The sequence below is a fragment of the Mustela putorius genome, unplaced genomic scaffold (genome assembly GCF_011764305.1).
Source record: "Mustela putorius furo isolate JIRA1106 unplaced genomic scaffold, ASM1176430v1.1 tig00000430_pilon_pilon_pilon, whole genome shotgun sequence".
In the NCBI taxonomy this organism is placed as follows: domain Eukaryota; kingdom Metazoa; phylum Chordata; class Mammalia; order Carnivora; family Mustelidae; genus Mustela; species Mustela putorius.
Genome location: NW_025421377.1, coordinates 3,432,648 through 3,456,744, shown reverse-complemented (window position 1 = coordinate 3,456,744; position 24,097 = coordinate 3,432,648). Strand labels below are relative to the sequence as shown.

The window sequence follows — 24,097 nt, the reverse complement described above, 5'->3', positions numbered from 1 at the left end:
GTAAGTACAGCAGCTGACAAGGGCCATCACCATGTCGGGATATGCATTTTGCCTTTTTCTTTGGAATTGACAGGAAAAAATTGAAGTCTGGAATCCTTCCAAATGTGTGTGTGTGTGTGTGTGTGTGCGCGCGCGCGTGTGTGTGCACTTGTGCACGTGCATATATATACACACATATATATATACACACACACATATATACATATATATTTCTTTTTTCTTTTTTAAAGGTTGCATGTGGTAGCAGAAAAGAAACAAAATGGTCTTAATTGACTTAAATCAGAAACAAATGTGTCATTATGAATGGCCTATAAATCCCAAATTGCCTGATAGCATGACCATTACTTTCCCTTCAACATCAGCTCGTCTGTGTTACTTTCTTGGCTCGGCCTGCAGGCAGATGCTCTCTTCCTTCCCTCTTAAAGCAGAGCTTCAAAAATGGAAACTTCATCCAAGAAGCAAATACGAAGTTCGTCTAAACAGCGCAGAGAGCTGTGGCCGTCTGTTCTCCTCATAACACTTACTCTCACCTTTACAGGAGCTGTGCTGACCTAGAAAGATCTGGTAGCTGTTATGTAAATTTGTTTGGTGTAGACTGTTGGCCCACTGTGAATTAGCTTGGGGGGCGGTGGAATTCCTAAGGTGGTGGGGAGAATGGGCAGGAGAAGTGTGGGGCGCAGTGGGCTCTTGTGGGATGTTGAAAATGAATCAGACAGACGCGGAAAACTCTGATTTCTAGTAATGAGTTCGTATTTGTGGGCTCCACTTTCATACTCGATTCACTTCTTTCACTTTTTGTAATTAATATTTGGCCTCCTCTTCCAGGTAGGGCTTGAGATTTCAAAGCAGATCTGTCAAGTTTCAGTTGGCAAAAAAGTTTGAAAGTATCTCCTAGTTGAACGTCTGAAGGATTCTGGTCCTAGTTTGACTCAGTGACCTTTCTGTGTCACTGTAGAGCTAATAGTGGCTTCTCCTGGAACCCCAGGAGTGTGAGGGAGGCAGCCAATGAAAAACCTGACTGAGAGGATTTTTTTGTTTAATTTCATGAGCACTTAATAATAAACTTTATAACTATTTAACAGTGTGATACCCAGCCCTTCTCCACTTCTGTATGAGAGAACAGTTGAGAGAGATGTTAATCTGACCATTAAGATATACTGCCACTTTACTCACTCTAAACTGATTTAAAGATGTGTGTGTATATATGTTTGATAATTATGTGTATATGTATATGTCCTGGGTCCATTGTTTCACACTTTGCTTTATCCCCCTTCTGCTCTGGAACTTTTCCAGATGTGGTTCTTTCCTTCACCTTGAACTTGGCATGAGCAATTTTGAATAGGAACAGTGTCATCTCAAAGACATGTGTTTATTATTAAAGTTTCAGGGATTGTCCAACAGGGAACGGCACTTAGTATTAAATTAAAAAAAAAAAAAGTTGAAAGGGCAGTGTTAGCCTGTGTCCGATTTGGGTGAGAAATATTGAGTGCATCTTGTCCTAGCTTCTCCATTTCTGAAATATGTCAAAACCCAAAATGTAAAAATATGTTATACCTGTCAAAAAAAAAAAAAAAAAAAAGGTGGAAAGAAAGGCACAAGAGAACTCTGGCTCATGGTCCACTGGTATTTACAGCGGGCACAACAGCGTTCCAGGCTCTGGGATGGGCACTGGGCACTCTAATGGCAGAGAAGAGAGACATGATTTCTGCCTTCCTGGAGATAAGTTTTCCATGTGGGAGAACACACGCCACCATCTTTCCTCTCACGGGTACTATATTCTCTTACGTTTTCTCTTTATGTTCATTCAGTACACTCGAAACAATGCCCCTAGCATCTCACTGTCTCTCCAGCATCTTCATTCACCACAGATGTTCTTGCCAGATTCTTTCCATATTTATTCAGCAGAAATTTGTTCATCCCTCTTCTGAGTACCAGGCACTGGGCTGCTCATTGGTCCCTCATTCCTTCTGTGTTATTAAGAACACTTTCCAATGTACAGGTGGTTTTTTTTTCCTCATCTTTCAAAGAGATTCTTGATGGTATGGGTGTACCTGGTTCTCTGTAAAGTTGGGCCAGTAGCATCTTCTCTCAGAAAACTTCATGAACTTGAAAATGTGATTAATTATTTGAAGATCTTTACCACCGGAGAGACTGTGGCTTAAATTCTAGGGCCCAACTACACAGCGTTGTCTTTCTCTGGCTCCGGGCTAATAAAAATAGGAGTTTGAAGAGTATGGATATTCTGTCTGGTGGAGTCAGCCTCTTACTGGAGTTGCTGGGATTCTAGTCCTTGAAGACCCCTGTTCTTGCCCAACCATAAAATGTTATGGGTCCCTGAAGATAATACTGAGTGGGACCCAAGCGTCAATATTTTTTACATTTCCAGGTGACTCCAAGGTATAGCCAAGGTTGAAAATGATCACTTTAGTGGTTTGTTCATGACTAGGCTGTAAGGGTATGTAACATCCCTGAAACCAAATGTGAAAAAGTCTTTATAGCTTTCAAAGTTTTCAGTGGAGAAGTCCATGGCTTGTCTGGGATTCCCAGAGATGCCTATAGTTTCTTTTGTTTGGGTTTTTTAAGCCTAAAAACCACACTTCTTTTTTTTTAAGATTTATTTATTTGTTTATTTATTTGACAGAGAGAGAGAGAGAGAGATCACAAGTAGGCAGAGAGGCAGGCAGAGAGAGAGAGGAGGAAGCAGGCTTCCTGCTGAGCAGAGAGCCCGATGCAGAATTCCATCCCAGGACCTGGAGATCATGACCTGAGCTGAAGGCAGAGGCTTAACTCACTGAGCCATCCAGGCGCCCTAAAACCACATTTCTGATGGCATTGTGTACTGATAGGTGAAGTATCACAGTAGACCCACATCCACTCATGACCCAGAATCTTTGACATTGTTATGCCCTGCTGGGAGGCAAAATACAGCTGTATCCTTTTTTTTTTTTTTTAATATTTTTATTTATTTATTTGACAGACAGATCACAAGTAGGGAGAGAGACCGGCAGAGAGAGAGAGGAGGAAGCAGGCTCCCCACTGAGCAGAGAGCCCGACGCGGGGCTCGATCCCAGGACCCTGGGATCATGACCTGAGCCGAAGGCAGAGGCTTTAACCCACTGAGCCACCCAGGCGCCCCAATACAGACGTATCCTTGCCTCAGGGTGGGAGCAGGAATGCTATTTCCCCTCCCCATGGTATGGGGGACTAATTCATCACGCCCACCTTGGAGTGTACAATCCAGACAACTGGGGAATCCTGTGGAAAGAGCAGTTCCTGGGCACGTGTCTTTCCCCAATTCTCTGTGCCCATGACCGCCATGGCTCTATGAAGCCAACTATGACATACCCCAGAGGCTCTCTTGTTCCTCTCAGTGTTCCATTGACTGTTAGTTCTACATGTTTGCTCATGCATTTCTTTGTCTCCAACATTGAGGAAGCAATGAACAGCTTTGTTCTTTGAATACTTTCCTACCAACCTCTCAATTTACTGCCTTCTGCTTGCAGTCTCTAGTTGGAAGGAGCAAATAGTATAGGGATGTGGTAAGAAAGCCAAACACCATTACGGTTAAAGACTTCAGTCCTTGGGAGCAAATGGGAGTTGAGAGGAATGATCTCTTTCTAAAAGCTTACCCCACGAATGAGTGAAAAATGAATGATTAAATTAGGATATTACCATTTGGTAACAAATTGTTTCTATTTGGTACCATGCATTGGTGAATTAATGGGTCAGGACATTGAGCATCTACAGCTGCTGACATCCCCCAAAAGAAAAAAATCAAATATACTTCACCTTCTGATGGAAGAACACCATAGCACCTACAGTCTTCCCTAAGGGAAGAAACTTAACACTCTGCATGCAGCTGCCAGTGTTCAGGAAGTAGGAAGGGCAGGGGAATATATTTAAGTTCCCCAGGAATAGGTAGTCAGCAAAACTCACACTCTGGCACACTCTACAGCCAAATCCCTGAGTGCTTCAATGGCTAAAGTCTAATTAAAAATAAAAGGATGGTGGGGGGAACCCAGATTGAGAGACTTAGAAGACAAAACAAGTTTTAAAAAATGGGTAGGCTTAACTGTAGTATTCAGGGTGAGGCAGACACTTAGGTAATAAAACTATAAAGCAGAGCAAGGATGTGATAACTATGAAGGTCATTACTCTGCAAGGAAAGGAGAAGTTGGTAGAAGACAGGGTAAACGGAGGGCCATCTGGGATGTTTGGCAAAGTTCAACTTCTTGATCTGAGAGGTTTGTACAAGGTGTTCACCTTAGAAAACTCATGAAAGAGCTATTAAAAATCATAATAAGGAGGGGTGCCTGGGTGGCTCAGTGGGTTAAGCCGCTGCCTTCGGCTCAGGTCATGATCTCAGGATCCTGGGATTGAGTCCCACATCGGGCTCTCTGCTCAGCAGGGAGCCTGCTTCCCTCTCTCTCTCTCTTTGCCTGCCTCTCTACCTACCTGTGATCTCTCTCTGTCAAATAAATAAATAAAATCTTTTTTAAAAAAATCATAATAAGGAGAAATACAGAATTTGAGGCAAAGATGAATCTTAGAATATTGTATATGCCAATGGATGTTGAAAGTGACATTTTCTCACGTAAGCGACCATCATTTACTACGTGATTTCCTTGGTTTCAGAGTATTGCATCATGGCAAGGATGTAACATCATTTAGTTAACAATCCCATCTTTAGGCTGAATTTAACAAAACACAGTTTCAGACTTTGAAAGGTGGGATATCATTAAAGCTCCATTAGGATAATTTTTTTCAGCAGATATTTATTAAACCTCATTTATGTTCTGGATCATGTGCTAAACAGGGCATCAAAAGGCATTGAAAAACAAAACAAAACAAAAAACAAAGCAAAATAAAACAAAACCTTAAACCGCCTCATGCTTGTAACACAACTGCCCTCTAGTGGCTATCCTAAATCAAGCTAGTGAGCGAGTCTGATTCTTAAGATAGAAAAACTTACTGATACTGTAAATCATAAAATTTGAGGTTGATGGATATGTTGAGAGTTTATCTTGCCTAACACTCTGTAAAGAACGCCTTATGAAGGAATAAAACACAGGATTCAATCACCCTTACCACATCCAGTAGAGATCTCCAGAATAATGTATGATCATAACTTCAGCCTTTCTCATCTTCCTCGGCTCTGAAACATTGAAAGTTTATATCTCATCCCAAATCAAAAGTGATATAGTTCCCACATGTCAAAGAGAAAAAATATCCATGTTATGGGTCTCCTTATCATCTAAATATATTTTATTTATTTGAACATATAAAACTTGATAGGGTTTTAGAGGAAGAGATAGAAAGGAAAAGAATATACAAGAAAAAAGACTGCATCAAAAAGCTGTGTGAATTATCCCATTTTTTGGTAAAGTTATATTAAAGAAATTAGGAAAAATAGAGTTAGAGTGCCATCTACTGACTTATAAGTCAGTCACGATGAATAATTAAGCAGCAAAAGCAAATTGAGGAATACCAGGAACGCTAAGGTTCTACTTTGGCAGAAGCAAGCCGGCATAAATCTGTCTGTGTGTGTAGATGCTTGTATACATAGAGAGGAGCCAGTGAAAGGCAGGCAAGGATTCAAACCCAGTCTGTTGGCACACGAAGAACTTTTTCTTTACCGATCTTGCATTGTTTTTATTGTTATGAGGAATAGGCATTTTTTTAATAATATGAAATCAAAAGATTTAAATACTAAATGTTCACAAATCCATGGACATGATAAACTGAACCAGCCCCATATCTCCTCTGTGTCTTCCTCCTCTTCCCGTCCTGTACTCATTGCCAGGACCATGCCCATTTGACAAGGTTACGTCTTTTCCGGCAGACTGAGACCATAAATACACTTTGTCCGGAAGGCTTTTAATCAGGCTCCTTAGAAACAGAATTTCCTCCAATCCCTCAGAGCTGTTTTAATATATCACCCAGTCCTTGTTAGGAGTCTGTCTACGTGTATCTCACTCCTTGGTCAAATAATTAAGTTTAATTGAATAATGACTCTCGATAAGGCGTGGAGTCTTTAGTGGGCCTGGGCAGATTCACCAATACACCTACTTACGTCTCCGACTCCTGCAAACAGAGAGGGAACAGGGAGGCATTCTGCCAAATTCCCCTAAACCCCTTTTATCCTAGGAAGGTTTCCAGTGCCATTTGGGTTCCACGTTGTACCCCTGGGCTCTTAGTACTTTTTAATACTGCTGTCCTATCCTCAGATTATACCATGGCTACTGGGAAATGTGTCTTTCTTCCTAAAAGGATTGTGGAGAGCCTTGATTGCAAGGACTGTATTTTTCATTATTTTCACATTTTTAAAAACGTATTTCTTTTCAGTGTAACAGAATTTATTGTTTCTGCACCACACCTGGTACTCCATGCAATCCGTGCCCTCCATAATACCCACCACCAGGCTCCCCTGACCTCCCACCCCCCGCCCCTTCAGAACCCTCAGGTTGTTTTTCAGAGTCCCTAGTCTCTCATGGTTCACCTCCCCTTCCAGTTTCCCTCAACTCCCTTCTCCTCTCCATCTCCCCTTGTCCTCCATGCTATTTGTTATGCTCCACAAATAAGTGAAACCATATGATAATTGACTCTCTCTGCTTGATTTATTTCACTCAGCATAATCTCTTCCAGTCCCGTCATGTTACTACAAAAGTTGGGTATTCATCCTTTCTGATGGAGGCATAATACTCCATAGTGTATATGGACCACATCTTCCTTATCCATTCCTCCGTGAAGGGCATCTTGGTTCTTTCCACAGTTTGGTGACCGTGGCCATTGCCGCTATGAACATTGGGGTGCATATGGCCCTTCTTTTCACTACATCTGTATCTTTGGGGTAAATACCCAGTAGTGCAATGGCAGGGTCATAGGGAAGCTCTATTTTTAATTTCTTGAGGAATCTCCACACTGTTCTCCAAAGAGGCTGCACCAACTTGCATTACCACCAACAGTGTAAGAGGGTTCCCCTTTCTCCACCTCCTCTCCAACACACGTTGTTTCCTGTCTTGCTAATTTTGGCCATACTAACTGGTGTAAGGTGGTATCTCAATGTGGTTTTAATTTGAATCTCTCTGATGGCTAGTGATGATGAACATTTTTTCATGTGTCTGATAGCCATTTGTATGTCTCCATTGGAGAAGTATCTGTTCATGTCTTCTGCACATTTTTTGACATGATTATCTGTTTTGTGTGTGTTGAGTTTAAGAAGTTCTTTGTAGATCCTGGATATCAACCTTTTGTTTGTACTGTCATTTGTGAATATCTTCTCCCATTCCGTGGGTTGCCTCTTTGTTTTGTTGACTGTTTCCTTTGCTGTGCAGAAGCTTTTGAGTCCCAAAAGTTCATTTTCGCTTTTGTTTCCTTTGCCTTTGGAGACATATCTTGAAAGAAGTTGCTGTGGTTAATATCAAAGAGGTTACTACCTATGTTCTCTAGGATTCTGATGGATTCCTGTCTTACGTTGAGGTCTTTGGGTTCTTTTTGACGAGGTTCTTTTTTTTGGTCTTGCTTTTATATCTATATCTATATCTATATATCTCTCTCTATATTTTTTTCTCTTGTAATCTGCTTTTGTCAGTCTTTTTGTTTGTCTGTTTTTGTTTGTTTACCTCATAAATCTTACCTTGGGACCATTTGGGCTGGGCCTTCTCTTTTATCTTTCTTTTTTGTCCTGTCTTTCTCTCCCTATCACTTTTTTTTTCTTTTTTCTTTTGTTTGGGTGGGGACTCTTGATTGCTCTAAAGCGTCCCAGGGTGCATCTCGACTGCACCACAGTTGATACATCAAGCTGTATCCATTCAGCCATCTCTCACTAAAATGACCAGGAGGAGGAATGCCCAACAGAAGAAAAATTCAGAGGCTGGGCCATCTGCAACAGAGCTAATGGCTATCGACATAGACAACATGTCAGAAAGGGAATTGAGGCTATTACCCAGGCAATAGCTAGGTTGGAGAAAGCCATGGATGACAAAATGGAATTGATTAGGACAGAACTGAAAGCTACTAGGGATGAGGTTCACAGTGTTCTCAATGAGTTCCAATCTAGTCTAAATTCTCTAAAAGCTAGGGTAACTGAGACAGAAGATAGAATTAGTAATCTGGAGGACAAACAGAGAGAAAGGATCAGGAGGAAGCCTGGAACAAACATCTTAGAAATCAGTAAAACAGAACTAGGGAAATAAATGATGCCATGAAACATTCCAATGTCAGAATTATTGGAATCCCTGAAAGGGAGGAGAAAGAAAGAAGTCCAGAAGATACAGTGGAGCAAGTTCTCCATGAAAATTTTCCCAATCTCGCGAATGGAACCATTTTCATGTACTAGAAGCAGAACGGTCTCCTGCCAAGATTATAGATTCTAAAAAAAACCCAAGACGCCTAATAGTAAAATTGAGAAGTCATAATTGTAGATACAATCTCTTGAAAGCTGCTAGGACAAAGAGGCTCCTTACGTACAGAGGAAAGCCCATCAGAATAACGTCAGACCTGTCCACAGAGACCTGGCAAGCCAGAAAGGGCTGGCAAGACATATTCAGGGCATTAAATGAGAAGAACTTGCAGCCAAGAATACTTTATCCAGCAAGACTGACATTCAAAATGGATCTAGAGATAAAGAGTTTCCAAGACCCAGCAAGGTTTAAAAGAGTATGCGACCGTCAAGCCGACACAGCAGGAAATATTAAGGGGGGGTTCTATAAAAGAGGAAAAATTATTTTTACATTTTAAGAGCCTAGGAGAGTTCCTGACACTGTCTCACCTCCCCCTCCCCCACCCTACCCCCCATCCTTTGCTTCTTCCATTCCGGTGCTGCTCTAGGCACAGACTCTGACATCAAGAAATAAAGTCTCATTTCCCAACAATCTCTGAATTAGGGGCACCTGGGTGGCTCAGTCAGTTAAGCATCTGACTCTTGTTTTTGGCTCAAGTCAGGATCTCAGGGTCATGAGATCAAGCCCCGAGTCTGGCTCTGTACTCAGCACAGAATCTGCTTGAGATTCTTTCCATCTCCCTTTTCTTTCACCCCTCCCCCTGCATGTGTGTGCTCTCTCTCTCTCCCTCAATTGCATAAATAAAATCTTTTAAAAATCACCAAATTATGTGGGGGACACAAGTAAGTAAAGAATACGGTAGAAGGCCATGAGTGTGTTGTGGGAATATGCCTGTGATGCGGTGGTGCCCAGCAGAGAGACTTACTGAGAATGGGAGGGGGGGGCGCGGCTGGCCAGGAAGGCTCCCCGGAGGAGGTGTGTGTTTGTGCTGAGTCCTACATGCCAAGGAGGCATTCGCCTGGTCGAGAAGATGGGGAAGGATCATTCCAGCTGGTATAGTAGACAACTGGCTGCTAGAAGCATGACTGCAATTGAAGGGTGATTTCAGGTGTGTCAGGAAGAGGAGATAAGAGCTAATGGGGCCCACAAAGTCATGTCATTCTTAAATACATATCATCCCCAAGGAAATACCAGTGATGACATAGCCTTTGGTGCTGAAGCTGGAAAGTTAGGCTGTGGTTGGTGCATGAGACAGCCTTGCATGCCAGGCTAATGGGTTAGTAGTTCTTCTCATTAGCCATGGCTGCCTAATGAGAGCTCAGCCTCCTCTTGCCCTGAAATCTTGTCGCCTTATATTCAAATCCACTGATCAACACTGAAACATATAGAAAGACACAATCTAATCATCTGTTTGACCAAATTCATTGATTTTTTAAATGGCTTTGAAGATGAGGGAATATATTTAAGAAGTCATGAATAAATCAGAAGACAAAATGGGTAAAAGGAAACATAGAAGAAAGTTGCTTTCAGGTGGGTTGAGCCTAGGGGAAAAACAAAGAAAGTCTTTCTCCGACATGCATACTGGGCGCTGTGCATGCAGCTGCCTGACAGAAGTGATTCTCAGCATGGCGGCTCTTTAACCAAAATATTTATCTTCTGATGGAAGTTATGGACTGTTTGCCTTCTCGTCTTAGGTATTTTTTAAAAAGGAAGGTAAGATAGATTTCAGTTTTATAAGTTTTTAAGATATTGTTTTACACGTGAAATTGACCATATATAAATAGGGAGAGATATTTATGTACCTATATGTGTGTTTTCTTGTTAGGTCAGTGTGAACCAATTACGTTGGAACTCTGCATGAATTTACCCTACAACCATACAATTTATCCAAATTACCTGGGCCACAGGACTCAGAAGGAGGCGTCCATCAGCTGGGAGTCCTCTCTTTTCCCTGCACTTGTTCAAACCAACTGTTACAAATACCTCATGTTCTATGCTTGCACCATTTTGGTACCAAAGTGTGACGTGAACACAAGCCAGCGGATCCCACCTTGCAGGTAACACAGTGAGGTCTCTCCCAGCACCCTCATTTTCCCTCAGGGAGAACCAAAGAATCCCAGGCTCAGTTTGAGTGTAGACAAAGCCCATATTGCTAAAGAGCTCTGTATTTAACAAGTCATGTGTTTAAAAGGTAAAGAAGTGGATGCCTGGGTGGCTCAGTTGGTTAAGCGACTGCCTGTGGCTTAGGTCATGATCCTGGAGTCCTGGGATCGAGTCCCACCTCAGGTTCCCAGCTCCATGGGGAGTCTGCTTTTCCCTCTGACCTCCCCTCTCATTCATTCTCTCTCTCTCTCTCTCTCTCTCTCTCTCAAATAAATAAATAAATAAATAAAATCTTTTTTGAAAAATGGTAAAGAAGTAGGAATTCTAAAATGAATATTTGAGTTAGGGTTCATGACTGGAGTACCATACAAGGGAGGTATGAATTGCCTTTGGTAACAGCTCACTTACTTTATTTTTTTCTAAAGATCCTATTTATTTACTTGACATAGAGAGAAAGAGAGAGAGAGAGTGCGCACAAGCAGGGGTAGAAGGCAGAAGAAAAGGGAGAAGCAGACTCCCCACCAAGCATGGAGCCCGATGCAGGGCTCAATCCCAGGACCTGGGATCATAACCTGAGCCAAAGGCAGACGCTTAATGACTGAGCCGCCCAGGCACCGCAGTAGTTCACATACTTTAATCAAATAAAATCATGCATGTTTCACTTTGGTGGATCAAGAAGCATTCTAAATGTGAGTCAGCAGAAGAAAGGGTGTATCTGCTTTTTTGTCTGGCAACACGGATGTTTTAAAATGCTGCCATTTTTGATATGCTCCAATGTCAGCACCATTACGTAAGCAGTGGTCTGAAGGTTGGACAAGGAATGGAGCTCGCTGACGTTTTTCTGCCTGCTTGGATGAAATGAGGGGCAGCATTTCAAGCCTGCAGCTTGGATTTGGGATGAACGATATCCTACTTCAGGTTAAGAGTCCTACTCTAGGAGTCCACCATCTGGTCCAACTCCTGGCTCTTCTGTGGCTGCTCTGTGGCCTGGGACAGATTCCTCGATCTCTCCCAGTCTCAGTCTTCTGCTCGTCTATAAAAACAAGACAGGACATGCTGGGTGGCTCAGTCGGTGAAGCGTCTACCTTTAGCTCAGGTCATGATCCTGGGGTCCTGGGTTCGAGCCCGATGTGGGGCGTTCTGCTCAGGGGGAGTCTGTTTCTCCCTCTCCCTCTGCTGCTCCCCCTGCTTGTGCTCTCTCTGTCAAATAAATAAATAAAATCTTTAAGCAAATAAATAAGAAATAAAACCAACACAGTTACGGTGGTTGGATGGAGTCGCTGGGAGCGTGAGTGAATGCACATGAACGTGGATACTTCTGGCTCTAAGCTCTGATGGTAGGAGAGGAGCGCGGCTGCCCAGTGGCAGGTTGGTCTCTCTTCTCTGCCACATGTGGCGGTGTCGGCCAGGAACGTACAAGACAAGACAGCTGTCACGGAGGTGGGCAGCTGCCCCCTTTACGCTGTCTCCCATCAAGGGGTGAATATACAGATGTGCTTGTCCAGTAACCACGGGAACCATATGTTGGGATCAGAAGTCACCCGGAGTTTCGAGGAGTAGCAGTAATATCGATGTAGCGGACAGATGGGGAAACAATAAATTAAGTGCCAAATAGCAAATGGATGACAGGGAAGGGGCACCTGTGGAGGGACAGGAAACAATAAAATTTCAGAATGAGTTGGGGAAGTGAATAAATTATACAAACAGGTTAAAAGTTAATGCTGCCTTGTGCGCACATAATTCCGAAAACTTCTGTAAAACGCCTTTGAAAGTATCCCTAAGAAAACATCTCCTCATTTTATGTTGAAAAGTTATTTCTAAATTTTATTCCACTTTGGCTAAGCAAGGTCAAGGATACTGACTAATCACTTGTGATAATACTTAACAAATGCTTGCATTGATTTTCTTTTCACATGTATAAAAAATTTCCCTAATGGAGTATTCTCTGGAACAAATTTACATCCACGTATGATTTATAATTTCAGGGCTTATGTTTCACATTAAAATGCCCAAGACGAGACTGACCCTGAGACATTATTCAATCAACATTTTAGTGAACTTCCTTTAGATATTTCAGTTCTATTTCTTTGGTTTACATATATGTCTTTCATTTTCAGTGGCTCTCAAAATGAGCTTTATATTTTGAGATTTGCTTTTAAGAATTTTTTACATATTTTGACAAGAATAATATACTCATGTGTTCATGAAGCAATGCTGTTTTTGCCATGCCCATTTATGGGTCTGAACATTTAATTTTGAAGTTATGAGTCTGAAAAATGTAACATTATCGAGCCCTTACAATGTGTTAAATATTTTAGGGGAGTATTGCCATCTCGTCCTCAAAATATTCTTTTGAGGGAGGCCCCTACCTTCAGGGCTGTTGCCGGTGGCGGAACGCCACACAGATTAGGGTAAGAACAGTGTCACCTGTCGTTGCTGTGTGGCACATTGTCTTATTTTTATCATATTATCTCACTATATTATTGTATGATTTCCATTTTATAGAAGAAATAGGAAGTGGTGAAGTCAGGAACTATACAGTGCTCTGTAAAAATGAGGTATCCTGTGGCAAATTTAAAATTGCAGCAAATAAATCATAGACATTATTTCTAAATCTGCCATAAAACCCTTCAGTCTCACAGAGAGTTATTGAACACTATTGAACTTACTGTTTTTGCAAAACTAGTGTGGGAACGCCACGGCTTTGACTTTGCCCAAGATCTGAGGCTAAGCCAGCATCAAGTTATGGCCTGTCCTGTACAGACTTCATGTGCTAGAGCTTTCTCTGAAACGTCTCCATTCTATTGTTAACCTTTCCCTACCAGTTTCTAGCCAGGCTGGAGCTGACCTTTCTGGAAGCTCTGCCCCATCATATCAAGAGAGAGAGACAGAGAACTTTGTTGAAATTAATAGTTTAAAGTTTATAACTTTTGAAAATAAATAATATATTTGAAATTAAATGAAAAAAAATTCTCCTAGGAACTTATTTGGGCTATTTTTTTTGCTTATTTGGCTTTTTTTTTTTTTTTTTAACTATGTAGCTCATTTCTTGGTAATATATGTAGGCAAAACCAATTTTCCTTCATAAGGAGTAAAGAAAGTCATGCTGATACCTCACTTTAAAAATATGCTTTGTGCAAATGAGAGGACACACAGGAAAGAAAGCACCTAGCACAATGCTTGGTATATCTTTTCTTTAAAAAGGAAACAAGCGCACTTTGTTTAAACCAACTTGAGCTCAGTAGAGATGGGTTTGGGAGAATTTTCAAGCTTTTCAACACTATGGGTCTAAGCTCATGTGATGATGGCCATCCATGCCTTATGTAAGCCAGGTTGGCACATGAAATAGTTCCCGTGGCTGGTCCCCAGAGGGCGAGACCTCCCAGGGGCCGCTACTATATAGATTCCATGATCCTTGGTGGCAGACTATCCAAACCGATGTTGAGAACTTCCTGGCTTGGAATAAAAACATTGGAGAATGTGTCTGCTTGAAAGACAGAGAATGAGAAAGGGAAAGGGCAGAGGGGAATCTTGTTCAGAGGGGATGTTGTTCATGGGTGTAAACTTGCAATTACTAGATATAAAGGTGCTGGAAATCTTGTGTACCATTTGGTGAATACAGACAACAAGATTATAATCATCAAACCCGCTAAGAGTCTAGATCTTAATTATTCCAACCACAAAAGAGTAATGATAATTACGTGATGTGATAGAGATTCGACCTCTACATGACAATCACATAATAGATGAACGTATCAACTCACCATGTTTTCCACCTTAAATTTACAGCGTGTCATATGAAATAGATGTCAATAAAAACACACACAACAAATTTCTATTTCTAGTTCCATCATGACAGTTCTCTTAATGAAAGTCTGTGGCTGGCATGCATGTCCTTTGTGGAGAGAGGTAGGATCATTTTGTTTTCCCAAATATCAATTACGTATCTGTGCATCTCTCTCTATTGGTATACACACACACACACATAAACGCGCACGCGCACACGCGCACGCAGGATACATGCAGAGGCCCACACTCATACAGAATTCAAACCCTACCTGTATTCCTCACACACTCTCTCAGGCGTAGCTGCTTCTGCCTCCCATGTCGTATCTTTCTTGCTCTCTTAGAGCCCTGTGTGAGCACTCCAAAGAACACTGCGAGTCTGTCCTTGGGGTTGTGGGCCTACAGTGGCCTGAAGACACAGACTGCAATCAATTTCCAGAGGAAAATTCAGACAACCAAACCTGTCTAATGCCTGATGAAGCTGTGGAAGGTTAATTTTTAAATTAATTACCGTGGGATAGCTAACATGGATAACCCATCACTATCTTCTCCAGGTTCTCTGTTGCTAGTGTTCTTACTGTGTTCTAGTCGTCAGCCAGGCCACAGGGGTGAGTGAGTCTGTGAAGCTGGTTACATTGAAAACCTTGGTGCTCATCTGTTAGACGTTTTCTTCATTTTAAAAATAAATTGCTGAGATATATTTAATATTCGAGGTGTTTATGCTAACCACACCCAGCTCCCGGAGCCCATTATATGTGCATGCCGCTTTTGTACTAGGGGTCCTCAGGGTGGTGGTGGGCAGCAAGCCCTGGTTATGCAAGTTTAAACACTTAGAGACCTTGGCAAAGTAGGATCATCAGGTAGAGAAATGGAATCAGGGACTTGACCGCACTGATGGAAGGATTAGAAAAGGAAACAATGTTGACGCATTAAGGGCAGCTGGGTAGTTAGAAGTACTGGATCCAAGGGCTCTTTCAGGCTCTGACAATCTGTTGAATGGACATGGCTGTCTGTTCAGGAAAGTGATTAAATACTGGAGAGCATAAAGATACCACTGACTGGAGAGATGATACCAAGATGAAGGAGAAAGAGTCTGACAAGCAAACGGAGAAAGCCAAGTTAGCTGTTGGTTCTGCTTGGCAAAGACCATTTTTTCTAGAATAGCTCCTTGGCGATAGTCCACGCGTAAATAGATAAACGAGCTGGTGATTCCAGGTTTTCTGCCTAATGAAACTAACACGGCTCATTGGTTTGAACAGAATGCTCACCTAGTCACTTCAAGTGTGGCTCTGGACGGTGTGTTCTGGCTTCCAGAAGATGTGATGGCCAGGCCGACTGTGATGATGACAGTGACGAAGAAAACTGTGGTATGTGTGAGATGACACTTTTCTTGGATACACAAGAAATGTCTGGTTAGGATAAAGGACTGTATTTAAAAATGTCAACCATTTATGGATGGTCGTAAGTAGTGATGAGGATTGAATGCTAATGCAGTTACTTTTAATATTACCAAATGACAAGGTCTGAATCAATAGGTTTTTTTCCTGTTAACTCCATTGATTTTCCCTAAATTATACTTCTGTTCATAAGCTTGATGTTATATGTGCAAAGCCTTAGTAAAAGGAGAAGCACTTCACAAATGTAAGGGATTATTTTTATTATTAGAGATAGAAAGCAGTTGTCACTTGTCTAAAAGTCAGAATAATAGTGTCTTTGCATATGATTTCCATGTTTTTAAATAGGCATCTAGATACACAAAGACAGAGTTCAGGCTCCAGCATTCAAATTTAATTGGGATTCATTTTCATGCCCTCTCTGATTTTGTCTCTGTCAGCAAAGGATAAAACTCCTTCTGACGTTTCTGCATTGAGTTCCAAAATCACCTATGGAAAGGCCAGAAATGCCAGTGGTAATTTGAGTGGAGCTAATTCCCATTTTGTTTTCCTGCAAACCTCTGTACTCGTAACCTCAAAATGTGTCAGGGAATTGAAAATGGGCAATGCTTTTTACTAAGCAATGTTCTGGAATAAAGCAAAATGATTGAAAGGCTATCCAAAGAATACTTTGGTTATGATTGTTTACCTTGTTCTGCTTACAAATGAATAGACACTCTTTGTCTTTAAAACCATGAAGGGCAATACATCTTTTGAAATCATTTTATTCTTTTGGCCTTTGAGGTATGAAATATTGCCTTGCTTCCCGAAGTGAATTTTCCATAGTAGACATTGCCCTTCTGGTCTAGACAAAATGTCACAAGCAATAAACTGAAATCCTATCAGTTTCTATAAATATGGACAAGAGCATCCTCTAGAAAATTAGACCTGTCAGAATGATGGTACAATGGCCAGGGGTAATTTTGTTAGAGAAGAACATCCAGTGTTTTGAGAAGCTACTGTTGTTTGCTTGTTTGTGGTCTTTACGTAGAGAAATAAATCCAAAGTCATTGAATATCCCCATATAAATGACTTATTGAGAATCTCTTGGATTTGTTTGCTAAACTATGACTTGCAGTGGGATATGTTATTCTGAGATGCAATTTAGAATGGCTTGTCTTTGGTAGTTTGAAGAGATCACATGTACTCTACTGGTGGTGGTGAGGCCTAAATCTGTGGTAGGGGACTAAGTATTTGAGAAATGTAAAAACTTAGCTTTAAATGGTCTGAGTCTTTGAATATATTCTGCAAAAAGAAATTAAAAGCATTAAAGAGTTTAAATGACCCTACAGCATCAGGTTTCTAGTTGAGTCATGAGTTTTTAATCAAGACTTTATTCACACAGTTAAAGGTACACCAGAATGATAAGAGTCAGTGGTCTAATCCCTATCAACACTCAATATATTGGTGGCATTAGTGAGAGAGAGCTCTAGTTAAGGAAAGCTACGAGTGGGAGAGAAATTAATTCATTTGGAGTTACATTAATTGCTCCAGCAGTATTCACTTATGAGAAAACCCACTTTTTCAAAGTGACCGATGATAGAAATTTTATATATATTCCTCTTTGGAATATGTGCACACATTTGAATGGGCATGTCCAGTGCTTTGGGACAATGAGACACTTAAAAAGCAAATGAAGAAGTCACTGATGAAAGACCATTGGGAAATCATCCGGTTCCCACTTGTCATTTTCTCAGTTATCCCTCTGTTTCCGTGGACATGCGTGGTACCATCTGGCGATGCCAACCACAACCCCACTGAAGCTGGGTTTCCGTCATTGTGGAGTATAATGCATGTAAAGGCTTGAACTTTCCTGAATAATGTGACAATTAACTATTAACTCGCATATGCTGCAGATCCTCCAGAATGTCTGAAAACAGTAACGAGTTTTCCCCTTAAAAATAATACTTGTTTCATTTAGCTACAAAATAATGGGTGCGATGGAAATTTATTTTGTGTTTCTTTGGAAAATCTGCAGTGGGGAAACATGGTAGCCAAAGCACACTATTTATGAATATGCTTTTAAAATACAAATTTCCCCTGCTTTCCAAAAGTAGAGCATTCTTACAAAAACTTTCATAAGCCAAAATTGTGAAGAAGTGAAGAAGCAATTACCATTGATTTATGTAGAAAAAAATTCTGACTGCCCCAGGCCTTAAAAGTATCCTCGCTTAGGCTTTTCTAATACCTACTACATATCTTGCTCATGGATGTACAAAATAAATCCAGATAAAGCAGAGATGCTCACAAACATCAAAACTATGGCGACGTGATGCTGAGACGCTGAATGTAGTTCCCGGGAAAGGATCCTGGGGACGCTACTCACTCAGGGTCCATGCTGCCTGCTTAACGCCTTGCAACCCAACAAATGCAGAAGCTGTTTTCATTTTTTGCTGTTTTCTGTAAAAGTGAAAATACTCTTCCGATTTCATTCAGTTAGCAGAAACAGCTACCAATGTAGGCCTTCCGAAAAAACAAAGTGGCGTGATGCGAACTTTGAAGTGGGGGTTACCTTTATATGCATAGCCTTTAGCCATGGGCAGTGTTGCTCTGAAGTGTCTCCTGCTCTTGTGGTACATTTCTGTTGTTGAGGTTGTTTTGATTGAGTAATCGCTAACGTAAACAACACGGAAATGAAATAATGTAAACACTGTCGGTACTGGAAATGTTTTCAGCAAGTATTTGGAAGAATTAGAATTACACAAATCTGGGGCACCTGGGTGGCTCAGTGGGTTAAAGCCTCTGCCTTTGGCTCAGGTCATGATCTAAGAGTCCTGGGATCGAGCCCCACATTGGGCTCTCTGCTCAGCAGGGAGCCTGCTTCCTCCTCTCTCTCTGCCTGCCTCTCTGCCTACTTGTAATCTCTGTGTGTCAAATAAATAAATAAAATCTTAAAAAAAATTTTTTTTCTAAAAAAAAAAAAAAGAATTACACAAATCTGAACGCATCATTCCAGGCTGGCTACGTGGGAGGGAAGCCCAAAAAGTGGGAGCGATTTACAGGGTCTCTGCTGTGTGAGGACAGAAGCACTTCAGCCTTAGAAAAGGTTGCTGGCTTGTCATTCACTGAACGCGTCTGTTCTATGGACGGAGCTGTGTGTAAAACTAGCAGCCCGATGACAAGTTGGTTTTCAACGTCACATTTTCCAAGCACGGATACCTCAGCAGTGAAGGAAAAAGGTGAAGATCCGATCAAAGACGTGAACAGCGATGGCATCAAAGAAAGGACAGTTGAGGAAAATAACAATGGGCTATGTTTCTGGGCTTTGCCTTCATGCAGAGATTTGAGGTGGTGAGACTGAGGTTGAGTTTTGCTCAGCCTGCGTCCATGATTTGGGTGGGCTTCCAGCAGAAGCAAGGTGGTAGCTGGGCTGTGGTCTGAGCAGCGTGTCTTCTCAATGGGGACAGTTAAAAGAGAATATAGCAGGGGTGTCTGGGTGGCTCAGTAGGTTAAAGCCTCTGCCTTTGTCTCAGGTCATGATCCCAGGGTCCTGGGGATTCCCTCCCTGCATCCGGCTCTCTGCTCAGCAGGGAGTCTGCTTCCCCCCCTCTTTCTCTGCCTGCCTCTCTGCCTACTTGTGATCTCTGTCTGTCAAATAAATAAAATTTCTTTAAAAAGAGAGAATATAGCAAAGATAGTTTCATTATATTTACTAGAGAAATAACACCCTTTTTTTACACAAACACTCCTTACAATGACTAATTGATTACTATTCTATATAAAAGGGTATACACTGGGGTGCCTGGGTGGCTCAGTGGGTTAAGCCTCTGCCTTTGGCTCAGGTCATGATCCCAGGGTCCTGGGATCGAGCCCCGCATTGGGCTCTCTGCTCAGCAGGGAGCCTACTTCCCTTCCTCTCTCTCTGCCTGCCTCTCTGTCTACTTGTGATCTCTGTCTGTCAAATAAATAAATAAAAATCTTTAATAAAAAAAAAAAAAAAGAAAGAAAGAAAGGGTATACACCAAGGGTGCCTGGGTGGCTCAGTGGGTTAAGCGTTCTGCCTTTGGCTCAGGTCATGATGCCAGGGTCCTGGGATCGAGCCCTGCATCAGTCTCCCTGCTCAGTGAGGAATCTGCCTCTCTCTCTGTTTCTTTTTCTCTCTGTGTCAAATAAATAAAATCTTTTTTTTATAAAAAAGAGATATGTGCCATACGGAGAAAGATAGACGACAGTACAAATACCCAAGTGTCATTAAGTGTCTCTCTGTTTATCTTCAAATGATTAAAAATCATTTCATCGTCTATCTTTTATCTCCCCTAGGGCTCCAATAAAATAAAATTTTAAATATAACCTCTTGGGATGGAAGCACTTTTAGGCTGTGCTCAAAGACTCTGACGCTGGTATTTGTGGGCTGATATTTGTACCACTTGGTTTTATTTTATTTATTTATTTATTTTTTTTGTACCACTTGGTTTTAAAAGTTTTCCAAGAGACTTTTTTTTTTTTTCTATCCATTTGGACTCTTCAGTAGTATTTGTATAACTTCTCACAGTTACACAAATGGCTTACCTGGCATTCTTGGCAAAAATAGTCTCCATGCCTGCATTTCTCTTTGCTCGTGGGAGACCCTGACTCGGCTCTGCCTAGCAGGAACAGAGTGAGGCCATTGTGTCCCTATGATGTCAGATACCCCCAAATGTGCTTTTGGGATGAATCTTCAGGATTGCTCTCTAATCACTCCGTAGGGTTTAATTTTTCCATGCTAAGGGAGGGACATTCTTCTTCCTTTGGGGTATTTTGCTGCCCAGTCAATTACTTGGCTCTGTTATGTGGCGTCTTGGACAGCCTGAGATGAAGGGAGGGCTCTGTGTAGACCTAGCCTTGGATTTAAATCTCAGCTCAGCACGCAGAGACTGTGTGACGTTCGGCCGGTCACTTAATTTCTCCGGGCCTCCGTGTTCTCACCTGTAAAATGTAGAGAACACCCAGATTATCCTCCAAAGCTTGGAATGCTTCTAACAGGCTTTTTTCATTCCTCAGAAGGCAATGACTAAAAACCCATCTGCCAGGTGCTAGGATATCCAGGAGATGACTCCCCTTCAAAGGTCACCCAGGGGTCTCGCTGGAGGGGAGGAGTCCTATCTTGCTTGGTCTTGTCTCTGGCGACCGAGGTCTTGTGTACAGCAGAGGAGAGCAGGCTGGTATGTCATGTCCAAAGCAGGAGCTGGGCAAAAGTCCCTGGTTCATGTCGTAAACAGGGGCCGTGGGGTGGTGTTTCCTCCTGGAGGTACTAGTGCCTGTCTGGGGGTGGATGTCCCCATCTCCAGGGTTAGTCCCTGAAGGAGGTCCCCAGCCCATAGTTAAGGCCCTTCCCACTGCCCCACCCTGCCTCCTCATAGGGTCCTAGGCCAGTGTGTGTTGAAGAGAATGTTACAGGGGTGTCACGCCTAAACAGGAGAGGGGTAGGGAGGGGCTGTGAGGAATTGGGAGCCCTCTGGTGGGTGCTGGTGTTGCTGTCCCTCGTGGTCAGGCCTGAGATGGGTGGGGAGGCAGGTCCTCTGTTTGGGCTGCTGCTGCGGGTGCTGCTGCTGGTCCTTGAGACTGGGGCCCCATCTCCCAAGGTGGTGTGACCCAGAGGGGCCTTCGCGCCTGGTGCCCTGAGCCTTACCACTGCAGTTCCTGTTGCCCGCCCAAGACAACTAGATCCAGACTGTTCCAGCCCCAGCCGGTCCAGGAGCCAAGTTCATCTTGCCCCTTGCTCTTCTGACCCGTTCCTCCCTGGAGGTATTTTTTCTCTCATGAAGCTCAAATTAGCAGACCGAATGAGCAGACCTCCTCACCCTGCGTGGGCCTCAGAGACTTTTCCAGGACAAGCAGCATCTGCCTTAGGAAAAGAAGGTGCCCCAGTTCATGTGGGACCTGCCCCTGGCTGGGAAGGCTGCTGCTTCACAGAGTTTTTGTGAAAATGAGGGATTGAGGAAGTGAAGAACGCGGCACAAAGCTTAGGGCACTTAGTGTGAAGGAACATCTGGTTTTCCAGGGACGGTGGGGGACTCTTGGAATGAGGGACAGTTAGGGCTCAGAACAGGCAAGCCCGGAGCAACTGGTCACCTTAGCAACATGCCGTGGGTGTTGTCATTATCTCTGTGGTGGGTTGGTTGTGATTCTGACATAACAATTACTCGGTTTCATAACTTGCAGCTGCGTTAAACATCCTACCCACCCCCACCATACCTGTCTTTGACTTTTAGTGGAGTCATACTCTTTGTTTTATTTTTATTTTTATTTGTTTTAAATAGATTTTCAAATATTTTACAGTTTAGTGCCTTTATTTTATTTTTTTAAGATTTTATTTATTTGACAGAGATCACAAGTAGGCAGAGAGGCAGGCAGGTGGGGTTGGGGGAAGCAGGCTCCCTGCTGAGCAGAGAGCCCATCTCGGGGCTCAATCCCAGGACCCCCGGGATCATGACCTGAGCCAAAGGCAGAGGCTTTAACCCACTGAGCCACCCAGGGGCCCCCATACTCTTTGTTTTAAAACATACATTTAAAACATAATTACACCAAGGATGTCACTTAAAGAGACAGCTGATGCTTCACAACATAATAATGCTGTGTTCCTTGGGACTAATGTCTTGACCTCTTCATCTCACTTCGTCTATGCTCACCATAATTCCACACACATTTTTTATTAGAAAAGAGACGATACAGAAGGGTAAGTTAATGCTTAGAGAGTACTCGTTTAATCTGTAGAGCAACTCTCTGTAGCCAGCATTATTATTACTCTTTTAGAGATATGGAAACTGAGGTTCAGAGAAGTTAAGTAACTATCCAAGGTTACACAGCTGGTGAAATTGGAGCTAGGATTCCAATTCAGGTTTCTTTTTTTCTAAAGATTTTATTTATTTATTTGACAGACAGAGATCTCAAGTAGGCAGAGAGGCAGGCAGAGAGAGAGGAAGGGAAGCAGGCTTCCTGCTGAGCAGAGAGCCGGATGCGGGGCTAGATCCCAGGACCCTGGGATCATGACCTGAGCTGAAGGCAGAGGCTTCAACCCACTGAGCCACCCAGGCACCCCCCAGTTCAGGTTTCTGACTCTGATGCTGTCCTTCCCTTGCTTTCTAACCCTCATGTACGTGTTACATTCTTATTTTACAGAGGACTGCTGTTAAGCACTTGTACCCAGATCCAAGTGGATCTTCTCTATAAGGCTGTGATAAATAAATAAAATTTATTTATTTTCTCTAAATCTCAGTTTCCTCATTTATAAAATAATGATCATAGTACTGACATTGTGGTATTATTATAGGGATTAAAACTAATATTTATAATGTGGATATATAGTGGATAATGAATATTGTCTTGTTGTTGTTATTGTTGTAGTTATTATTATTATTATTATACCGAGCTCTTACTTATGTCCCAGAAAATCTACTTTTGTGGTCCTTCATCAGCTCATTCCAGAGGTTCAAGTTCTCCAGACTCTTAGGAAGGGTACCATGTGAATAATTAGAAAGGCTCATGCTGTTTTCGCTAATCCTTTCTACCAAGCAGTGTGGTTTGTGACAAGTCTGTTATTGACAGAACACTCCAGATGATGTCTGTATCCGCTGCTAGCTGATATGCCAAATAAAATCCTCATGAGTTCCTGTAATAGACAGCTTTGGGCCTAAGACCGTTCCAGATGGACAGCTAGTGAGCTAATTTTAGCTCATAATAAAAATTTTTCTTCTAGTGACTTATTTTGTTAACTTCCTAGTGAGAATTTTGGAAAACAGGTTTTTTTCATATAACGGATTCCAAGAAACATAGGTCAATCATCTACAAAATTTCTCTGAAATGTTTGTGGTAGGTCAAATGGAAAAATAGCCTTTTTAAAGAAAGCCCTTATTTGATCACCGCTTTGCATTTCACTCACCTTAAACTACATGATCTTTTCCCGGAAAGGGGAGAGGCCTTTTGTTCCTCACATGAAATGAAGTTCCATTTAAAATAAACATATGCTGGGCGCCTGGGTGGCTTAGTTGGTTAAGCTTCTGCCTTTGACTCAAGTCATGATCTCAGGGTCCTGGGATCAAGCTCCGCATCGGGCTCTCTGCTCAGCGGGGAGCCTGCTCTGTCCCCGCCCCGCTGCTCTGCCTAATTGTGATCCCTCTCTCTGTCAAATAAATACATAAAATCATAAAAAACAAAAACAAAAACAAAACCACACACGTGTGTTGGAGGCCTGCCGTGCACTACCAGCTGTTGTAGCGTGGGGAAGGGGAGGGGAACCCAAAGATGCACCTTGCTGCCTGGTAAGGACTATGGATCCCACTGGAGTGATGAGAGCTCGTTAGATTCTCGCATGTTTTAGCAGATATGTGAAATGCCTGCATTTGATTCAAATGGCCTTTTTTAAAGTTCATTGCAGGTTCTTGCTATTTCATAGCCAAATTACAGTTCAAGCTTATAGTCCCAACCTTATGCAAATTACATTCATTTCTCATATTAATTGATGAAGTTGATCTCCTTAGATCTCTTAGAATATGTTACTGCAGTGACAGCTTTTGT

General features: G+C 42.2%; 1 protein-coding gene across 3 annotated transcripts in view; it reads left to right on the top strand.

The window, feature by feature from the left end:
- The window catches only part of CORIN (corin, serine peptidase), a 246,751-nt gene that overhangs the window by 177,972 nt on the left and 44,682 nt on the right, over window positions 1-24,097 (top strand). For all 3 annotated transcript variants that reach the window (XM_045079705.1, XM_045079704.1, XM_045079706.1), the window contains exons 11-13: window positions 10,108-10,339; window positions 14,516-14,661; window positions 15,431-15,538. In XM_045079705.1, the coding sequence (XP_044935640.1) occupies window positions 10,108-10,339; window positions 14,516-14,661; window positions 15,431-15,538 (486 nt within the window). The remainder of the gene's footprint in view (window positions 1-10,107; window positions 10,340-14,515; window positions 14,662-15,430; window positions 15,539-24,097) is intronic.